Source organism: Hippopotamus amphibius, chromosome 12 (genome assembly GCF_030028045.1).
Source record: "Hippopotamus amphibius kiboko isolate mHipAmp2 chromosome 12, mHipAmp2.hap2, whole genome shotgun sequence".
Lineage (NCBI taxonomy): Eukaryota > Metazoa > Chordata > Mammalia > Artiodactyla > Hippopotamidae > Hippopotamus > Hippopotamus amphibius.
Genome location: NC_080197.1, coordinates 59557753 through 59575510, shown reverse-complemented (window position 1 = coordinate 59575510; position 17758 = coordinate 59557753). Strand labels below are relative to the sequence as shown.

Below are 17758 nucleotides of genomic sequence, written 5' to 3'. Positions count from 1 at the left end.
AGTGACAACTGGGACCAGGCGTAGGTACGGTCTACTTCAAATCCCATGTTCCTTCAACTGTTAATCCCACAACATCTACTTGTTAAGATCTAACATAATATTTATTAATAATATCCTAGGAATCTAGCATTGGGCAAAATAATACTCATCAGTGTAAGGATGGCTTAGCCCCTGCCTTCTAAACATAATTTAAAAGACAAAAAGCCATATAGAGGCTACACACAAAGTGACTTGGCTGTAGATCTTAACTATGAGTAAGAACATGAGTGAAGTATTTTGTGGGTGTGAGAGAGAATTCTGTGTTTAGATGAAGTAGGAAATATTTATTAAAAGTAAACTTTCAGGAGTTAGCTTTTTGCTGAGGAGAAAGCTTCCATTTTGGTTCAAGACTCCAGTGCTGAGGAATGGAAAGAATTGAGTGACGCAATGAGAGGCAGTGAAAGCAAAAAAAAAAAGAGGAAGAAGAAAAACTAAAAGCTCTTGGAGCGCTTAGTGAGAAAAGCATGTCATCATTTGTACATGTGGTTGTACATCCAAGTGCCACCGCTTTGCCAGACTTTTTACCCCCCTTAATGCTAGGGAATTATAGAAAATAGGATAGAAATCTCTACCTCCACAAAACTGACATCTGTTAAGAGACATAGATAATGAATGAACATATAATTATATAACATAATTCCAGGGAGTGGTAAGTGATACGAAGAAATTAAAGCAGGATAAAAAGACCAAGAATGACCAGGGGCAGAAGGACCTAATTTTAGAAAGAATGGTCAGGAACGGCCCATCTGAGGAATGATAAATTGAGAAGATAAATGGAGTCAAAGAGTGAACTATGTAATGATCTGGGAAGTGTTCTAGGCAGAGGAAATAACTAGTGCAAAGGCCCTGGAGTTGTAATGAACTTGGTATGTTTGAGCAGCAGCGAGAGGATGGCATGGTGTGGGTAGGGTGAATGCTGGGCAGTGGTAGGAGATGAGGTCAGAAATACAGGCAGGGGTCAGGTCCACAGCCTTGCAGTTCATGTTTAGGAAGTGGGGTTTTATTCTGAGTATATGGGAAGCCATTGAAGGATTATAAGCAGAGAAGTAATGTGACTTGTGTTTTGAAAAATCATTCTGGCTGCCATGTAGAGAATTGTCTATAGAGGGCAAGAGTGGAAGCGGTGAGACCAGTGAGAAGAGGCTTTTTTCAATATGGATTGCCAATTAGAGATCCTGAAATCAATTTACTGGATTATGACCCATTTAAAAAAATAAATATAAGAATATCAGAATACATTGCTTATAGTAAGAGTAAGTAATAGTTCATAAAATTTTTGTTTCAGCTAGGTGTGTGTGCTTGGTTGAAATATAAAATATTTACTGAATCATGGTCAAAAAAGCCACTGAGTTAGGTGTTATTGTAATAGTCCAGGTGAGGTGTATAATGTGAGCCAGGGTGATAGTTACGAAGGTGATAAGAAATGGTCTGATTCAAACTATAGTTTGAGGTTAGATCAGATCTGACATATTAGTGAATTAGATGTGGGAATGCAAGAGAGTCATCCCTGACTAGGTGTTTTTGGTCTGAAAACTAGGTAAATGGGGTGCTAGATGGCAAAGTCTGGGGGAGACTCAGACTTGGCAGGAGTAAAAAATCAAGATTTAGCATTAGGACATGTTAGCAGGGAGAGTTGTTGAATTTAAATACACACACACCCAAAGCTAAAGCTACTATGTCTCTTAACATGATAATGAAAATCTCTATAAAAGAAAACTATTCAAAGTTTCAACATTTGTTGGATATCTTTAATAAATGGTACTATCTAATTTTTAAAAGCTATTTTTAAGGCTGCTGTGCTTCATAAAGTAAATAAATGTTTTCTTATAGGTACAAATACACATAAGTGATTAAAAGCTTTAGTATTATTAAATATGGATTTCTGTTGGTCCTTACAATCCTTTTGCTTTCCCTTGAAAGGTAACAGATACTCTTGAGAGCTTAAACTATCCCCAGAAAAGATAAAAGTAGGTAAAATTGATGTCTTAAAAAACAGGAGGTGATATCAGCAAGAAGGTGGAATAGGAAGCACTGGATCCTCCTCCCGATTGGTACACTTACTCAACAGTAATATATAGACAAATTCCCATTGTGAGAAACCCAGAAATTAATACCTAAGGGGCCGCTTCGCCCTGGGTAACCATGAAACCAGCCACATCAATTCTGGTAGGAAAATTCTAGATACCCTTTCACCATAATTCCTTCTGGCACAGTGTCATATGATCAGAAAGAACTCCCCAGCTCCCAGCTTTTCCCTGGATAGGGAAAGAGTTGGAGTATTGTGCCCAACGTTCCAACTTTGCTGAGAACTGCCCAAAATACCAGCTTCTGTCTCACCTGTCTCAGAATGCAGACAAAACTGGGTGTACTGTAGACACCTGGGGGATACTGAGAACAAAGACAATGGTTTGAATTAGCTCACAAGCACTCATCATAGTCCCTAGCTCAGCACAGAGTAAGCAGATGAAAAATTCCAGATCACAGCTTCTCACTAGGGAAGGAAAGAGCTGGATCACACAACCAAAATTCCAGCTGTTCTGGGGGGTACGTCAGAGACTGGCTTCTCTCACACTCATCTTAAAGCAATGATGGGACCCTCATACCCCAGATGCCTAGGTTCCACTAAGAACAAAAATGGTGTGTTGAACCAACATTAATATTTGAGAGGCTCCTAGAATCTCTGCTCAAAGTGACTGATAAGGAATTTTTCCCATATTAGGCCAGTTTGCTAATACTGGGAGAGGTGACTCTTTTTTCTAATGTGAAGATACCAATACAAGGAGTCAAGAAAAATGAAGACACAGGAAAATATGTCTCAAACAAAGGAACAAAATAAATCTCCAAAAACTGCACCTAATGAGAGAGATAAATGATTTACCCCACAGAGAATTCAAAATAACTGTCATAAAGATGTTCAATCAGATGGGGAGAGAAGTGCATGAACAAAGTGAGACTATCAACAAAGAGACAAAAAATATAAAAAAGTACCAAACAGGGACTTCCCTGGTGGTCCAGTGGTTGAGAATCCACCTTCCAGTGCAGGGGATGCAGTTTCAGTCCCTTGTCAGGAAACTAAGATCCCACATGCTGTGGGGCAACAAAGCCTGAGTGCCACAACTAGGGAGCCCACATGCCACAAGTAAGACCTGACACAGCCAAAAATAAACATAAATAAATATTTTCTAAAAAGTACCAAATAGAAATCTTGGAGCAGAAGAATCCTGAAAATTTTACCAGAGGAATTCAATATCAGACTAGATCAAGTGGAAGAAGAGATCAGTGAACTTTAAAAGAGGTCACTGGAAATTATCCAGTCAGAGGAGGAAAAAAAAGAAAACAGAATGAAAAAGAGTGAAGAAAACTTAAGGGACTTAAGGAACATCATCAAGTACAATATATATTATTATGGGAGTCCCAGAAGGAGAAGAGAGAAAGAAAGGAACAGAAAAGTTATTCAACAAAATAATGGCTGAAAACTTCCAAAATCTGGGGAAGGACACCCAGACCCAGAAGGCCTAATGGATCTCAAATAAGATGAACCCAAAGAAATCCACACTGAGACACATTATAATCAAATTATCAAAAGTCAAAGAGAGAATTTTGAAAGCAGCAAGAGAAGGGTTTTGTCAGGCAGTTAGAAAGGAGATTTCATAAGACTATCTGTGGATTTCTCAGCAGAAACCTTGCAGGCCATAAGGGAGTGTGATGATACATTTGAAGTACTGAAAGTAAAGAACTACCAACCAAGAGCACTATACCCAGCAAAACTATCCCTCAAAAATGAAAGTGATATAAAGACTTTCCCATACAAACAAAAGCTGAGAGAGTTCATTACCACTAGGCTTGCCTTGCAAGAAATCCTAAAGAGAGTTCTTCAAGTTCAAAGGCCTTAAACAGCAACATGAAAGCATTTTAAAGTATAAAATTCACTGGTAAAGGTAGATATATAGATATACACAGTAAATCACTTTTAATTCTAGGGTAAAAGTTAAAAAACAAGTATAAATAATACTTTATAATACTTAATAAAAGTTTAAAAATATGTTAATGGCACACTATATAGAAAGATATAAATTGTGACATCAGTAACATAAAATGGGGGAAGCAGAGAAGTAAGGTGTAGTTTTTTGTATGTGATTGAAGTTTAGTTGTTATCAGCTTAAAATAGGTAACTATAACTGTAAGATGTTTTATATATGCCCCCTAGAAACCATAAAGAAAATATGTATCAAAGATACACAAAAGAAAAAGAAAGGAATCAAAACATAAAATATAAAAAAATCAATGAAACACAAAGGGAGATAGGAAAAGAGGGACAAAAGAACTATAAGACAGAAAACAACAAAATGGCAATAGTAAGTCCCTCCCTATCAATAATTGCTTTAAATGTAGATAGATCAAACTCCCCAGTCAAAAGACACAGAGTGGATTGAATGGATTAAAAAACAAGACCCAACTATATTCTGTCTATAAGAGACTCACTTAAAAAAATTTTTTTTAAATTTTATGTTGCAGTATGGTTGATTTAAGATGTTGTGTTTCCAGTGTACAGCAAAGTGATTCAGTTATATATATACATATATCTATTGTTTTTCAAATTATTTTCCCATTCAGGTAATTACAGAATATTGAGTAGAGTTCCCTGTGCTATACAGTAGGTCTTTGTTGATTATCTCTTTTATAGATGGTAGTGTATGTGTGTTAATTCCAAACTCCTAATTTATCCCTTGCCCCCACATTTCCCTTTTGCTAACTGTAAGTTTGTTTTCGAAGTCTGTGAGTCCGTTTCTGTTTTGTAAATAAGTTCATTTGTATCATTTTTTTTGGATTCCACATATATCATATGGTATTTGACTTTCTCTGTCCACCTTACTTTACTTAGTATGATAATCTCAAAGTCCATCCATGTTGCTGCAAATGGCATTATTTCATTCTTTTTAATGGCTGTGTAATATTCCATTGTATATGTGTACCACATCTTCTTTATCCATTCCTCTGTCAATGGATATTTAGGTTGCTTCCCTGTCTTGGCTATTGTAAAGAATGTTGCAGTGAACATTGGGGTGCATGTATCTTTTTGAATTATGATTTTCTCCAGATATATGCCCAGGAGTGGGATTGCTAGACCAAATGGTAGCTCTATTTTTAGTTTTTTAAGGAACCTCTCTACTATTCTAACAGACTCAGTTTAGACTTAAGGACACATTTTGGCTGAAAGTGAAGGGGTAAAAAAAGATATTATGTGCAAATGCTAACCAAAAGAGAACACAGGTGACTATCCAACAAAGTAGACCTTAAGTCAAAAACTGTCAAAGAGACAAAGAGTATTATAAAATGATGAGTCAATTCACCAGGAAGATATAATTATAATTATATATGCACCCAACACCAGAGCACCTAAATATATAAAGCAAACATTGACAGAATGAAAGGGAGAAATAGATAGCAATATAAAGTCATTGTAGGAGACTTCAATACCCCACTTTCAATAATGGAAAGAACATTGAGACAGAAGACCAATAAGAAAACAACACACTTGAACTATATTATAGAGCCAATGGACCTAACAAACATGTATAAAACATTCCACCAAATAGCTACAGAATATATATTCTCAGGTATACCTGAAACATTCTTCAGGATAGATCACATATTAGGTCACAAAACAAATCTTAACAAATTTAAGAAGATTGAAATCATACTCAGTAGTTTTTTCAACCACAATAGAATAAAACTAGACATCAGTAGCAGAAGAAAAAATGGAAAATTCACAAAGACAGAAATTAAACAACATACTGCTGAAAAACCACAAAAAAAAAATTAAAAAGGAAATTAGAAAATATCTTGAAATAAAATTAACAACATATCAAAACAAGGCATGCAGCAAAAGCAGTGCTAAGAGGGATGTTAACAGTGATAAATACCTACATTAAAATGAAGAAAGGGACTTCCCTGATAGCACAGTGGTTAAGAATCTCCCTGCCAATGCAGGAGACACAGGTTTGAACCCTGGTCTGGGAAGATCCCACATGCTACAGAGCGACTAAGCCTGTGTGTCACAACTACTGAGCCTGTGCTCTAGAGCCCATGAGCCACAACTGCTGAGCCTGTGTGCCACAGCTACTGAAGCCTGTGTGCCTAGAGCCCAGGCTCCACTACAAGAGAAGCCACTGCAATGAGAAACCTACACATCTCAATGAAGAGTAGTCCCCACTTGCTGCAACTAGAGAAAGCCTGTGTGCTGCAACGAAAACCCAACACAGCCAAAAAAAAAATAAGTAAATAAATACAATTTTTTTTTTAAATGAAGAAAGATTGTGGGAGTTCTCTAGTTGCTTAGTGGTTAGGATTTTGGGCTTTCATTGCCATGACCCAGGTTCCATCCCTGGTCAGGGAACTGAGATCTTGCAAGTTATGCAGCACAGCCAAAAAAAAAAAGACAAAAAGATCTCAAACAACCTAACTTTACACCTCAAGGAACTATAAAAAAGGAAAAAACTATGTCCAAAAGTAAGCACAAGGAGGGAAATAATAAAGGTTAGAGCAGAAATAAACAGAATAGATAACAGAAAAACATTTTAAAAAAATCAATGAAACTTTTTAAAAAGATAAACATAATTGACAAACCTTTTGCTAGGCTGAGGAAAAGAGAAAACTCAAATGAGAAATGAAAGAAGAGATGTTAAAATTGATGCCACTGGGGGAGAAATGGGACATAAAAGACTACTATGAACAATTACACAGCAATAAATTGGAAAACCTTGAAGAATTGGATAAATTCCTAGAAATATACAAGGGTGAGTCAAAAGTTATCCACACTCTGGCTGTAGAATTTATTTTAATTAACTTTTAGAAAAGACAAATACATCATTTTTTGACATATTCTCCTTGCTTTTCAATACACTTTGTCCATCTGTCAACAAACTTTCATATTCCCTCATTAAAAAATGTTTTAGGCTGTGCTGTGAGCCATGTACACCGCTGTCTTCATTTCTTCACCAGAAGTGAATTTTCGTCCTTGTAGGGCTACTTTCAGGACCAAACAGGTGAAAGTCCGATGGAGCAAGATCAGGACTGTAGGGAGAATGCTTTAATGCCTCAAAATGAAGTTTTTGCAGCATGTCGACAGTGAGGGCAGAAGTGTGCAGACATGCATTGTCATGCAAGATCACAACACCCTTGGATAGCAGTCCTCTGCGTTTAATCTGAAGTTTAGGCTTCAGCTCTTCAATAAGCATCTCACTGTAATGAGCACTGTTGATTGTTGAACCTTTGAGCCATGACTAATTTGCAAATGATTTGCCACATAATCCATTGTCACTCATCGATTCGACAGAATCATTTCACTGTACACACAATGTTGTCATCAGCCATGGACGTGGGTGGGCATCTGGCTCCTTGATGGCTAACACTTGTGTGACTTTCACTGAACTTTATCCATTTCTTCACAACAAAACGTTTTCTCCATACTGTGCACAAAGTCTTCGATAAATAATGGCACCAGGTACACCCTCAGACAAAAAGTGAGTCACTGCACGCTGCTCTTCTTTCTTGCACATCACAAGCGGGGCATCCATTTTTGCTTGCACTGCAGTTACAAATGAACTAATGTAACATGTTCACACATGCACAGCAGTGACTGGGGAGACAGTAGCCTTGAACGGAAAGTGCTGATAAGACAGTGCAGCCAACAGAAGTTTTAAAATTGCAGATAATTATTGACTCACCCTCGTGTAACCTAACAAGACTGAGCCAGGAAGAAACATAAAATCTGAATAGACTAATAACTCGTAAGGTGATTGAAGCAGTATTCAAAAAACTCCCAACCAATAAAAGCCCAGGATCAGATGGCTCTCTGGTGAATCATCAAACATTTAAAGAAAATTGTCAGCCTTTTTGAAAAACAGTATCAAAAAATCAAAGATGAGGGATCATTTCCTGATTCATTTTATGAGACCAGCATTATTCTGACACCAAAACCAAAAACACTACAAGAAAACTATTCATCCCTGATGCATATACATACAAAAATCCGTAGCAAAATACTAGTAAACCATTTTCAACAGCACACTAAAAAGATGATACTCCCTGACCAAGTGAGATTTATCCCTGGGATGCAAGATGGTTCAACATACACAAATCAATTCATGTGATACACCACATTAAAAAAGTGATGCATAAATAACACATTATCATCTAAATTAATGCAGAAAAGTATTTGATAAAGTTCAACACCTTTCATGATAAAAAACTAGAAATAGAAGGAAACTACCTCAACACATAAAGGCTGTGTGTGAAAAGCCCACAGCTAACATCATACTCAATGGTGAAAGACTGAAAGCTTTTGTTCTAAGATCAGAAACAGGGCAAGCATGCTCACTCTCACCGCTTCTATGCAACATAGTCCTGGAAGTCCTAGCCTGAGCAATTAGGCAAGAAAAAGAAATAAAGGGTATTCACATTCAAAAGGAAGAAGTGAAAACATCTCTGTTTGCAGATGACATGATCTGTATATAGAACACTAAAGACTCCACAAAAAGCAGTAAGAACTAATAAATTCAGCAAAGTTGCAACATACAAAATCATACAAAAATCAGTTACATTTCTATACACTAATAATAAACTATTTGAAAAGGAAACTGAGAAAACAATCCTATTTAAAATAGTATCAAAAGAATAAGAATAAACACTAAGGAGATAGACTTGTACACTGAAACCTGTAAAACACTGCTGAAATAAATTTAAAAAGATGCAGATTAATGGAAAGACATCTTGTGCTTATGAATTGAAAGACAATGTTGTTAAGATGTCCACACTACACAAAGCAATCCAAAGATTCAATGCAATCTCTATCACAATTCAAATGACATTTTTTACAGTAATAGAAAAGAACAATCCTAATTTTCATATAGAACTACAAAGGACCAAAACAATCTTGAGAAAGAAGAGCAAAGCTGGAGGTTTCACACATTCTGATTTCAAAATCAGATTTAAACAAGACAAAACAAAAAAAACAACTACAGACCAATGGAATGGAATAGAGTACCCAGAAATAAACCTTCACATATATGATCAACTGATCTTCAAGTAGGGTGCCAAGAATGCACAATGGGGAGAGGATAGTCTTTTCAACAAATGGTACTGGGGAAACTGGATATCCACATGCAAAAGAATAAAGATGAACCCTATCATACGCTGTATATAAAAATCAACTCAAAATGGACTGAAGACTTAAACATAAGGCTTAAATCTGTAAAACTCCTGGAAGAAAAGGAAAAGCTTCATGACATTGGTCTTGGCAATAGTTCCTTGGACATGAAGCCAAAGGCACAAGCAACAAAAGAAAAAATATGCAAGTAGGTCCGCATCAGACTAAAAAGCTTCCACACAGCAAAGGATTTAACAGAGTGAGAGGGTAACCTACTGAATGGGAGAATATATTTGCAAACCATATATCTGAAAAGGGGTTAATATTCAAATATAGAAGGAACTTCTACAACTCAATAAAAAAAAAAACCTCAATTTAAAAAGGCGCAAAAGAATTGAATAGACATTTTTCCAAAGAAGATATAAAATTGGCCAACAAGTACAGGAAAAGATGTTCAACATCACTAGTCAGCAGGGCAATGCAAATAAAAACCACAATGAGTGATTCACAGTGATGAATGAATTGCACCTGTTAGGAAGGCTATTCTAAAAAAAAGAAACACTCAAAAGATACCAAATGTTGGCAAGGGTGTAGAGAAATTGAAACCCTTGTATGCTGTTGGTAGGAATGTAAAATGGTGCAACTGCTATGGAAAACAGTTGGGAGGTTCTAGAAAATTAAAATCAGAACTATCATATGATCCAGCAATCCCACTTCCGGGTATATATTCAAAAGAATTCAAAGCAAAATCTCAAAAAGATATTTGCACACTCATGTTCACTGCAGCATTAGTCATAATAGCCAAGACGTGGAAACAATCTAAATGTTCATCAAGGATGAATAAATAAAAAAATATGGCATATACATACAATAAAATGTTATTCAGCTTTTTTTAACTGTATCAGAAAACAGATATTTGATATTTTAGAAAACACTTCCCAATTAGTAACACAAAACTTTTGCCATGTACGTCTTGTTAAATATTGCATGCCCACTGAATTGAAAAATATGTTATTTGCCATAACATAACATGCTTGACTTTTGATTTTACTCTACTTGAATATCGGATATCTACATATTGATAAAGGGGAGGGAGTATAAATGGGCAGGAGGTTGGGAAACTCATCAGTTTCAGAACTCCATGAAAAACGTTTGTCTTCACTTAGAATTTATTGATCAGTCAATTATGGAGGAGTATAATGCTTAATACAGACATTGAAAATATTTAATTAGTTGTATAATTACAGAAATGATTTTTATTTGATCCTCACAATCTGTGAAAGTATGTTTTCTTTTCTTTTCTTTTTTCTTTTTTGTTAAGGCAGAAAAATTCTTCAACCTTAGATCCTTTTGTAAAGGCTGCCTTAACATTTATTTATTTATTTATTTATTTATTATTTTTTATTTTTCTTAGAGCTCTTTATTGGAATATAATTGTTTTACACTTGTGCCAGTTTTTGTGGTACACCAAAGTGAATCAGCTGTATTTATACATATATCCCCATATCCCCTCCCTCCTGCGACTCCCTCCCACTCTCCCTATCCCAGCCATCTAAGTCATCACCCATCATTGAGTTTCTCTCCCCATATTATGCAGCAACTTCCTACTAGCTATCTGTTTTACATTTGGTAGCGTATATATATCAGTGCTACTCTCTCACTTCGTCCCAGCTTCCCCTTCGCCCCCCACCCCATGTCCTCAAGTCTGTTCTCTACATTTGCATCTTTATTCTTGCCCTGTCACTGGATTCATCAGTACCATTTTTTTTTTTAGATTCCATATATATGAGTTAGCATACGGTATTTGTTTTCCTCTTTCTGCCTTACTTCATTCTGTATGACAGACTCTAGGTCCATCCACCTCACTACGAATAACTCAATTTCTTTCTTTTTTATGGCTGAGTAATATTCCATTGTATATATGTGCCACATCTTCTTTATCCATTCATCTGTTGATGGGCATTTAGGCTGCTTCCACGTCCTGGCTATTGTGAACAGTGCTGCGATGAACATTGTGGTACATGCTTCAAAAATATGGAACGCTTCATGGATTTGTGAGTCATCCTTGCGCAGGGGCCATGCCCATCTTCTCTGTACTGTTCCAATTTTAGTATATGTGCTGCCGAAGCGAGCACTGTTCAGCTTTTTTAAAAAAAAACTTTTTGAAAACTTTTCAAAAAAGAAGGAAATTTTCCCACATGTGACAACATGGATGCACCTTAAGAATATTATGATAAGTGAAATAGACCAGTCACAGAAGGACAAATACTGCATGATTCCACTTACATGAGGTATCTAAAATCGTCAGACTTACAGAAGCAGGGAGTAGAATGGTGGTTTCCAGGGGCTTGGGAAAGGGAAGTGGGTGATTGTAATTCAACGGGTATAAAGTTTCAGGTACGCAAGATGAATAAGTTCTAGAGATCTGCTCTTCAGCATTGTGCCTGTAGTTAACAATACTGTACACTTTAAAGTGTTGAGAGGGTAGATCTCATGTTAAATGTTCCTACCACAATTTAAAAAGAAAAATGCTCAGTACATGCTGTTGAGCAATGCTCAGTAGAATGTGTGTTTAGGTCGTTTTTATTTTTGGTTAGGGTTTTGTTTGTTGGCTGACCATAGTGGTAAAGCATTCTCTGAAACCATCCTTGTCTCTCATATGGTCCTTCTTGTAAACAGGGCTGGGTTTATGCCAATGTACAATGGGATCCTGAACACGTATTAACATTTGAGAGCTATGCAAAGGGCCTAAACCTGAAGATGTCTTCCTCACTGCTTAGAAACTCCCAAAGGTTATCATTCCTTTGAGTTAAGGTCCTTATTCAGGTCAAGTTGTTTTCAGATAGTCATTGATATGTTGATACATAGCATGGTTTAAATAATCTTGTCAGCGAACAGATGCATTTTTATATATTTTGGGGAATTAGGGTTGGATCCAAAAGAGAAGTAACATAACAACGCTAAGAGATTTGGGGTAAGGAAGAAAGGGAGGGGAAAGGCTTTAGAAAAGAGAGGACTGCAGTGGAAATACTAACAGCTAACTTTTACCTGTTCTTGGTAGCAGCCCTTCCTGTGCTCGTGGCACATATTTATATCATGATGACAATTCTAAGGAGAAAGGCTAAGGTTGTGAAACAAAGAGCTTGTTTATTTTTTTTTCTCTTTTTTCTTTTCTCTTCTTCGCTTTTCCTTTCCTTTCCTTTTTTCTTTTTCTTTCTTTCTTTCTTTTTTTCTTTCTTTCCTTCCTTCCTTCCTTCTTTCTTTCTTCCTTCCTTCTTTTCTTTTTTCTCTCTTTTCTTTCTTTCTTTCTTCCTTTCTTTCTTTCTTAAGCTAGCTGTGATATGTACATATAGCACCTGCCACAGTGACCTCATTGTAGCACCCATGTAGCTAAATACTATGAATGTAGCTTATGGGGAACTGAATATACCAGTGTAGAATAGAAAACTAAATGTTCTTATCTGTAAGGTGAGATTATCAGACTAAGTGATTACTATGATTGCTTTAATTAACATTCTCTATTTGTAAAGCATTTATCTATATGTAAACACTTTCACTTTTTTCCTCTCATCTCTGAGGAAGAATATTAAGTTTGCATTTGTCATAACTTCCCAGGGGGTGACTCTTAGTTGAAATGTCACTGACAGGTTGTGGTTTGGACTTTTTTTTTTTTTAAACTCAAGGCAGAAACAACTGAAAGCCATCACACAACTGCAAGAGGATGCCGTCAACCAGGAAGTCATCCTCAGGAGGAAGGTCCCAGAAGCAAGCGAATGGTTGGAGGAGGCAGAGGAGCAGGTAGGGTGGCCTGCATTATATGCACAGGAAGTCTCCTCAGATGTCCTTAAAACCCTGAAGTAAAAATGGAGGAGGAACAAAAAAAACAAAGAGGAACTGCAAAGTTCAGTCCCTCTCGACTAGCAGTGAGTGGAGGAAGTAAAGGGGGAGTTGTAAGAGGCGGTGTCAACAGCCTGCTGATGAAAGAGGCGACTTTGCAGAAAGAGGCAACTTAACATATCAGGACTTTTGCCGCTGTAGAAATAGCTCAGGCATACGAAGCCCATGCAAACACAGAATTGCAGAAGTTCAGTGGAGGCTTATCACTTCCCTGAGAAGAAAAGCACATTTTCAGTTTCGTGTGCATAATAAAGAGTGAGCGCTCAGTTGCTTTTCTTTCCCGCTGCCCTGCTAAAATACAGCATTAACTGTCGGTATCCAGGTGGAGGATGGAGATCGGGCAGCCCACTCTGCCAGGGAAAAAGCTAAGCCTTTGCTGCATACATTAGAGGAAGCAATTTCGGATCAACGAAATCTCCAGACTATAAATACTGAGTTAGTGAACACTTGCCAGACACTTGAGCAGAAGATAAGGAAACCGAAAAGTAAGTAGCAAATATTTGTTATGTCCGAATTGGGTCCACTCTGAGGTGGGGCAGGAGGACTACAGACATTCTTCTAGATTCCAGCTGCTGTATTATTACTGAATTCATGACGGTGAAATGGCTCCGGAAGCCAGTGTTATGGGCATTCAGAGAGATCTGCCTGCTGGCTAGGTGGATGGATTTAACCGTTAACGTTCCTTTTTGGTTGTTTATTACAAGATGGAAAAATTACAAGATTTTTGCATGACTGTTATTTCTTTAAAAATTAAACACTTCTCAGTATCTGTGAAAGTGAACATGGAAAAAACTCTTGTATGCACGAGATAATTGAACTTGTAAATTGTTTACATATTCTACTGATTTTATAGCTGGTTTGTACCCATCATATGGCAGAAAAGGCCCTGCCTCTGTTTTCTTTTAAGCAGTAATTTTAGCGTTGAGCAAAATACTTATGAATTCAGTGTATATCAACATATTATATATGCATGAAAATTCTTTTAAAATTTTAATGTGTTCTTTACATGTATATTTTGCTTCAAAAATTAAAACATTTGTCATTTTTTTCTGCATTACTTAAAAGTGGATACATGGTTGCTGAGGATTTACGTGAGAAGACAATTGTCAAATTACAGATGTCAGATTATTTTTAAGCTTATTTTATTCTAGAAACATAGTTCAGAAAAAGTAAAGCTTATGTATATGACCATTTATCAGACAACCGCTTTTGTTCAACCAGATTCTTGTTCTAGCAGTGTGAAGGTTCTTTTTATAGAAAGTTATTGGTTTTGAATAATAACTAAATATAAGCTTAAGGTAAGCTAGCGATGGAAATTTTCAGACTTGTGTTTGTTTTGGATTTATTGTACCCTGTCTACTGTTACTTAAGAAAGCTGTTTAAGAGCTTAAAGGAATTGGCTAGTTCTAAAACAGCAGTGGTTATTCAACACTTTATTATTATTATTATTTCTAAGCCTTGTAGAACTTGCTCATTTTCAATAATTCTAAGTAGCATTTTACTCAGCTTCACTCTGTCAGACAATGTAGAGCGTGCATTAGATTACATAATCTGTATGTTATTTTTTTGTGTTGCTCAGAGGGCATTGGAGAAGGTCCCCTTGTGTTGAAAACTGTTCATTTTGGGGCATGAACATGCCTTCATTAAGGCATTCCAAATTTGGTTTATGGTGTGCTTGATTTAGACACTGTGCTTAGAAGTCTAATCTTTTGATCCAGTTATGTCTATCCTTTGATTAAATCAATATTATACCCCAGAGTTTTATAAAATGAAGAATTTATCCCCTCCTCCAACTTATTATGGTTTGTAGTACCTTCTTGGAAAAGCCAACTTTTGCAACTTACTCCAAAATATACGTTCTTAATATTATGAACGTGTTATTGTCTTCCTAGTCTATCCTCAGGGGATAACTGGTCCAAATATCATTTAAAATAGAATATGAAAGCTGTCCTAGGTTTTTTTCTGGCTGGGTAATAAGATGGATGCTTCCTTTCTGTCTTGAAGTGCTCACAATCTGCCAGGCTTTATTAGCTCCTTTAGTTGTTAGTATCTTTTGCTGCCCAAAGAAGGCATGCCTGTCAAGATTTTGCTCTTAAGACCCTTTGCTTATGAAGATATTTCTAATAATGCCCTTAAACATCAGCCTTTGCAAGAGGAGGGAAATTTGGGTAGCACATATTTTCAAAAAGTGTATAGGGCAGATTTTCCAGATAGAGTGTGAACAGACGTCAACGAGGTAGGACAGTTATCACACAAACACATCCTCACACCTTCTACCATGACCACTGCCACCACATACTGTTTGAATTCTGAGTCAGACATTTGAATTCTGAGTCAGACACCAGAGCTATTTAAATCCATATTTAGTTCTTGTGAAACTTTCTGGTTAGCTTCATAAATTCATTAAGTATTATGGCAATTGCTTTCTGCTGCACCTAAGAAAGGCTCATTAGCAAATTGTGTGGGGATGCAGTTGTGTCCAAATGTTTAGGTCAATGGCAGTGTTCACAAACTGGAAGTAGGAAGTTGTTTCTGACGTTTGATGAGATACCCTGAATTTAATGTTGAATAAATAATGTTCAAGTTTTCAGTTGCCACCAGTACTGGACTGATTTATGAGTTAATTTGTGGGCATGCTTGCTCCCCTGAAATATGCCACTAGAATTACTAAAATTCTTGAATCGTAACATATATTTTCTTTCTTCTGCTTTTTCATATGTATCTAAGTCCCTTGTTAACAAGGGGCATACTGGATATGTAAATGAATGTTTGCCTTAGAAAGGAATAAAGCTGCTTAGATCTAGGGTATGCGTGCAGTATATTAGGGTGAATCTAATGTGCGGGAAACGTAGACTAAGTGACCTAATCCAGGCTATCACCCCTTTAGTATTCATCCTTTTATACCCTTATCTACATAAAATCTTCATTGACTTGCTCATTTAATAGACAATGAGTGAAACCATAAATAATTCCTTTAGAAACCATAAATATTTCTTTGGGGAGAGAGCGTGAGAAGCCCCTGTATATTCAGATTCCTTATTTGAATATAGTATCTGATATGAACTTTATAGTTTAGAGGTTTTCGCCTAGATGAACTCACTGGAAACTCTCTTCTAGCCTGCTATTCTTAGCATGGAGGGCATGACGTATGGGGCAGATAACAGCCTACAGCTTTGAGGATGAATGTAAGATGAGAGCCACATGTCCTGAGCAGTCGGCACACAAGAGGGAAATGGGACAGGGAGGGGGATTCAGGTGATGGAGACACTTGAAGATATGTGTTGGGGTGAGGACCAAGGAGAGAACCAAAGTCAAATACAGATATTGCTGTACAGCTCTGTTGGGATGGGGGCCTACGTTTTCCCAAATGAAAGATGCAGGTATGAATGAAATAACCTAGGAGAAAGTATTGCATAATGATGAAGAGCATGGGATTTGAGGTTAAACAAGCCTATATTCTAAGTCTACAAAAGACTTTGATAAAGTTGGGCAAATCTCTCTCCATCTCTGAGCCTCAGTATCTTCTTCCAGAAAATGCCAGAGTTGTTAATTTATAAGTAACATAACAAATGCAAACAGTAGCTAGTGCTTGGCCATACTGGGTACAGTCTGTTCTGCTCGAGTACGTTTTTATCACATAAACTACCTCATTCACGATTGACAAATGGGCAAAGATGTGTAAGAATAACATGGACGTTCCCAATTTTCCTGGGAATAGCATCTGGATTGGTAGGAATAGAACTATAACCTTCAGCAGGAAAGGAAAAAGCCCTCAGCCTGGCTGCTGACAGGCAGCAGGAGGCTTTCAGCTTTATTTTAAGAAAATTAAAAACAAGTGTCTGCACCTGGGCCTCCCTCCTGGAGAAGCGCCGCCGTCCCAGACCCGCAGAGCTCTGGTTTGTGGCAGGTTGTTTTCCCGCCTGTGTTTACTTTAGCAGCCCCGCTGCTTCAGAGTTCCACTTCCATCTGCATTTTCTCAGCACCTCGCCAGCAGTGTGCCATTTAAAGTGTCATTGTTTCTGTGCCTTTCTAGGATGCTGGGAGTCAGCCTTTAGCCATTTTAAGTTGCCTGTCTCAGTGATCCAAGTTATCTTCCTAGGCACTGCTAATATCTGTGCCTGTTCGTGCTCTGGTTACCATGTTGCATATACGTTTTCCATGATCTCTTCCTAACCCTATTTATCTCATAAGCCCCGCTGCTTTTGTTCTTGTTGTCTCTTTGTTATTGATGAGTACTCATATCATAAAATGTTCAGATCTTAAGCGCACTGTCGAGCCAGTTTGACAGATGCACATCGAAACAGAACTTCTGTAACCCCAGAAAGTTCCCTCGTGCTACTTCCCAGTTACTCCCCACTTCTACCTTCACCACCTCAAGGAGCAACCACTGATCTGATTTCTATCGCCGATGGGTTAGTTTAGGCTGTCCTAGAATTGAGTTATAGACATCTGTCTGTCTTTCCTTCAGCATAGTATTCATCTGTGTTATGTTCATCAGTGGGGTGCCCTTGTCATGGTTGAGTCACATTTCTTTGTAAGAACTTTCCACCATTTGATTATCTTTTCTCCTGCTTTTGGACGTCTAAATTATGATATTGACAGTTTTGGGTTGTTAGGGAGAAAGCCACTGTGAACACTGGTGCGTAGGTTTGTGCGTGGACCTGTGTTTTTATT

The 17758-nt window shown here is 37.2% G+C and overlaps 1 protein-coding gene and 1 non-coding gene across 2 annotated transcripts in view; one reads left to right on the top strand and one right to left on the bottom strand.

The window, feature by feature from the left end:
• The window catches only part of IRAG2 (inositol 1,4,5-triphosphate receptor associated 2), a 96702-nt gene that overhangs the window by 35045 nt on the left and 43899 nt on the right, over nt 1–17758 (top strand). The window contains 2 exon segments of the mRNA XM_057702199.1: nt 12871–12985; nt 13407–13569. Coding sequence (XP_057558182.1) covers nt 12871–12985; nt 13407–13569 — 278 coding nt within the window.
• Nucleotides 11216–11322, bottom strand: LOC130834260 (U6 spliceosomal RNA). Its single transcript, XR_009048643.1, has one exon. It is a non-coding gene; the product is annotated as a U6 spliceosomal RNA (small nuclear RNA).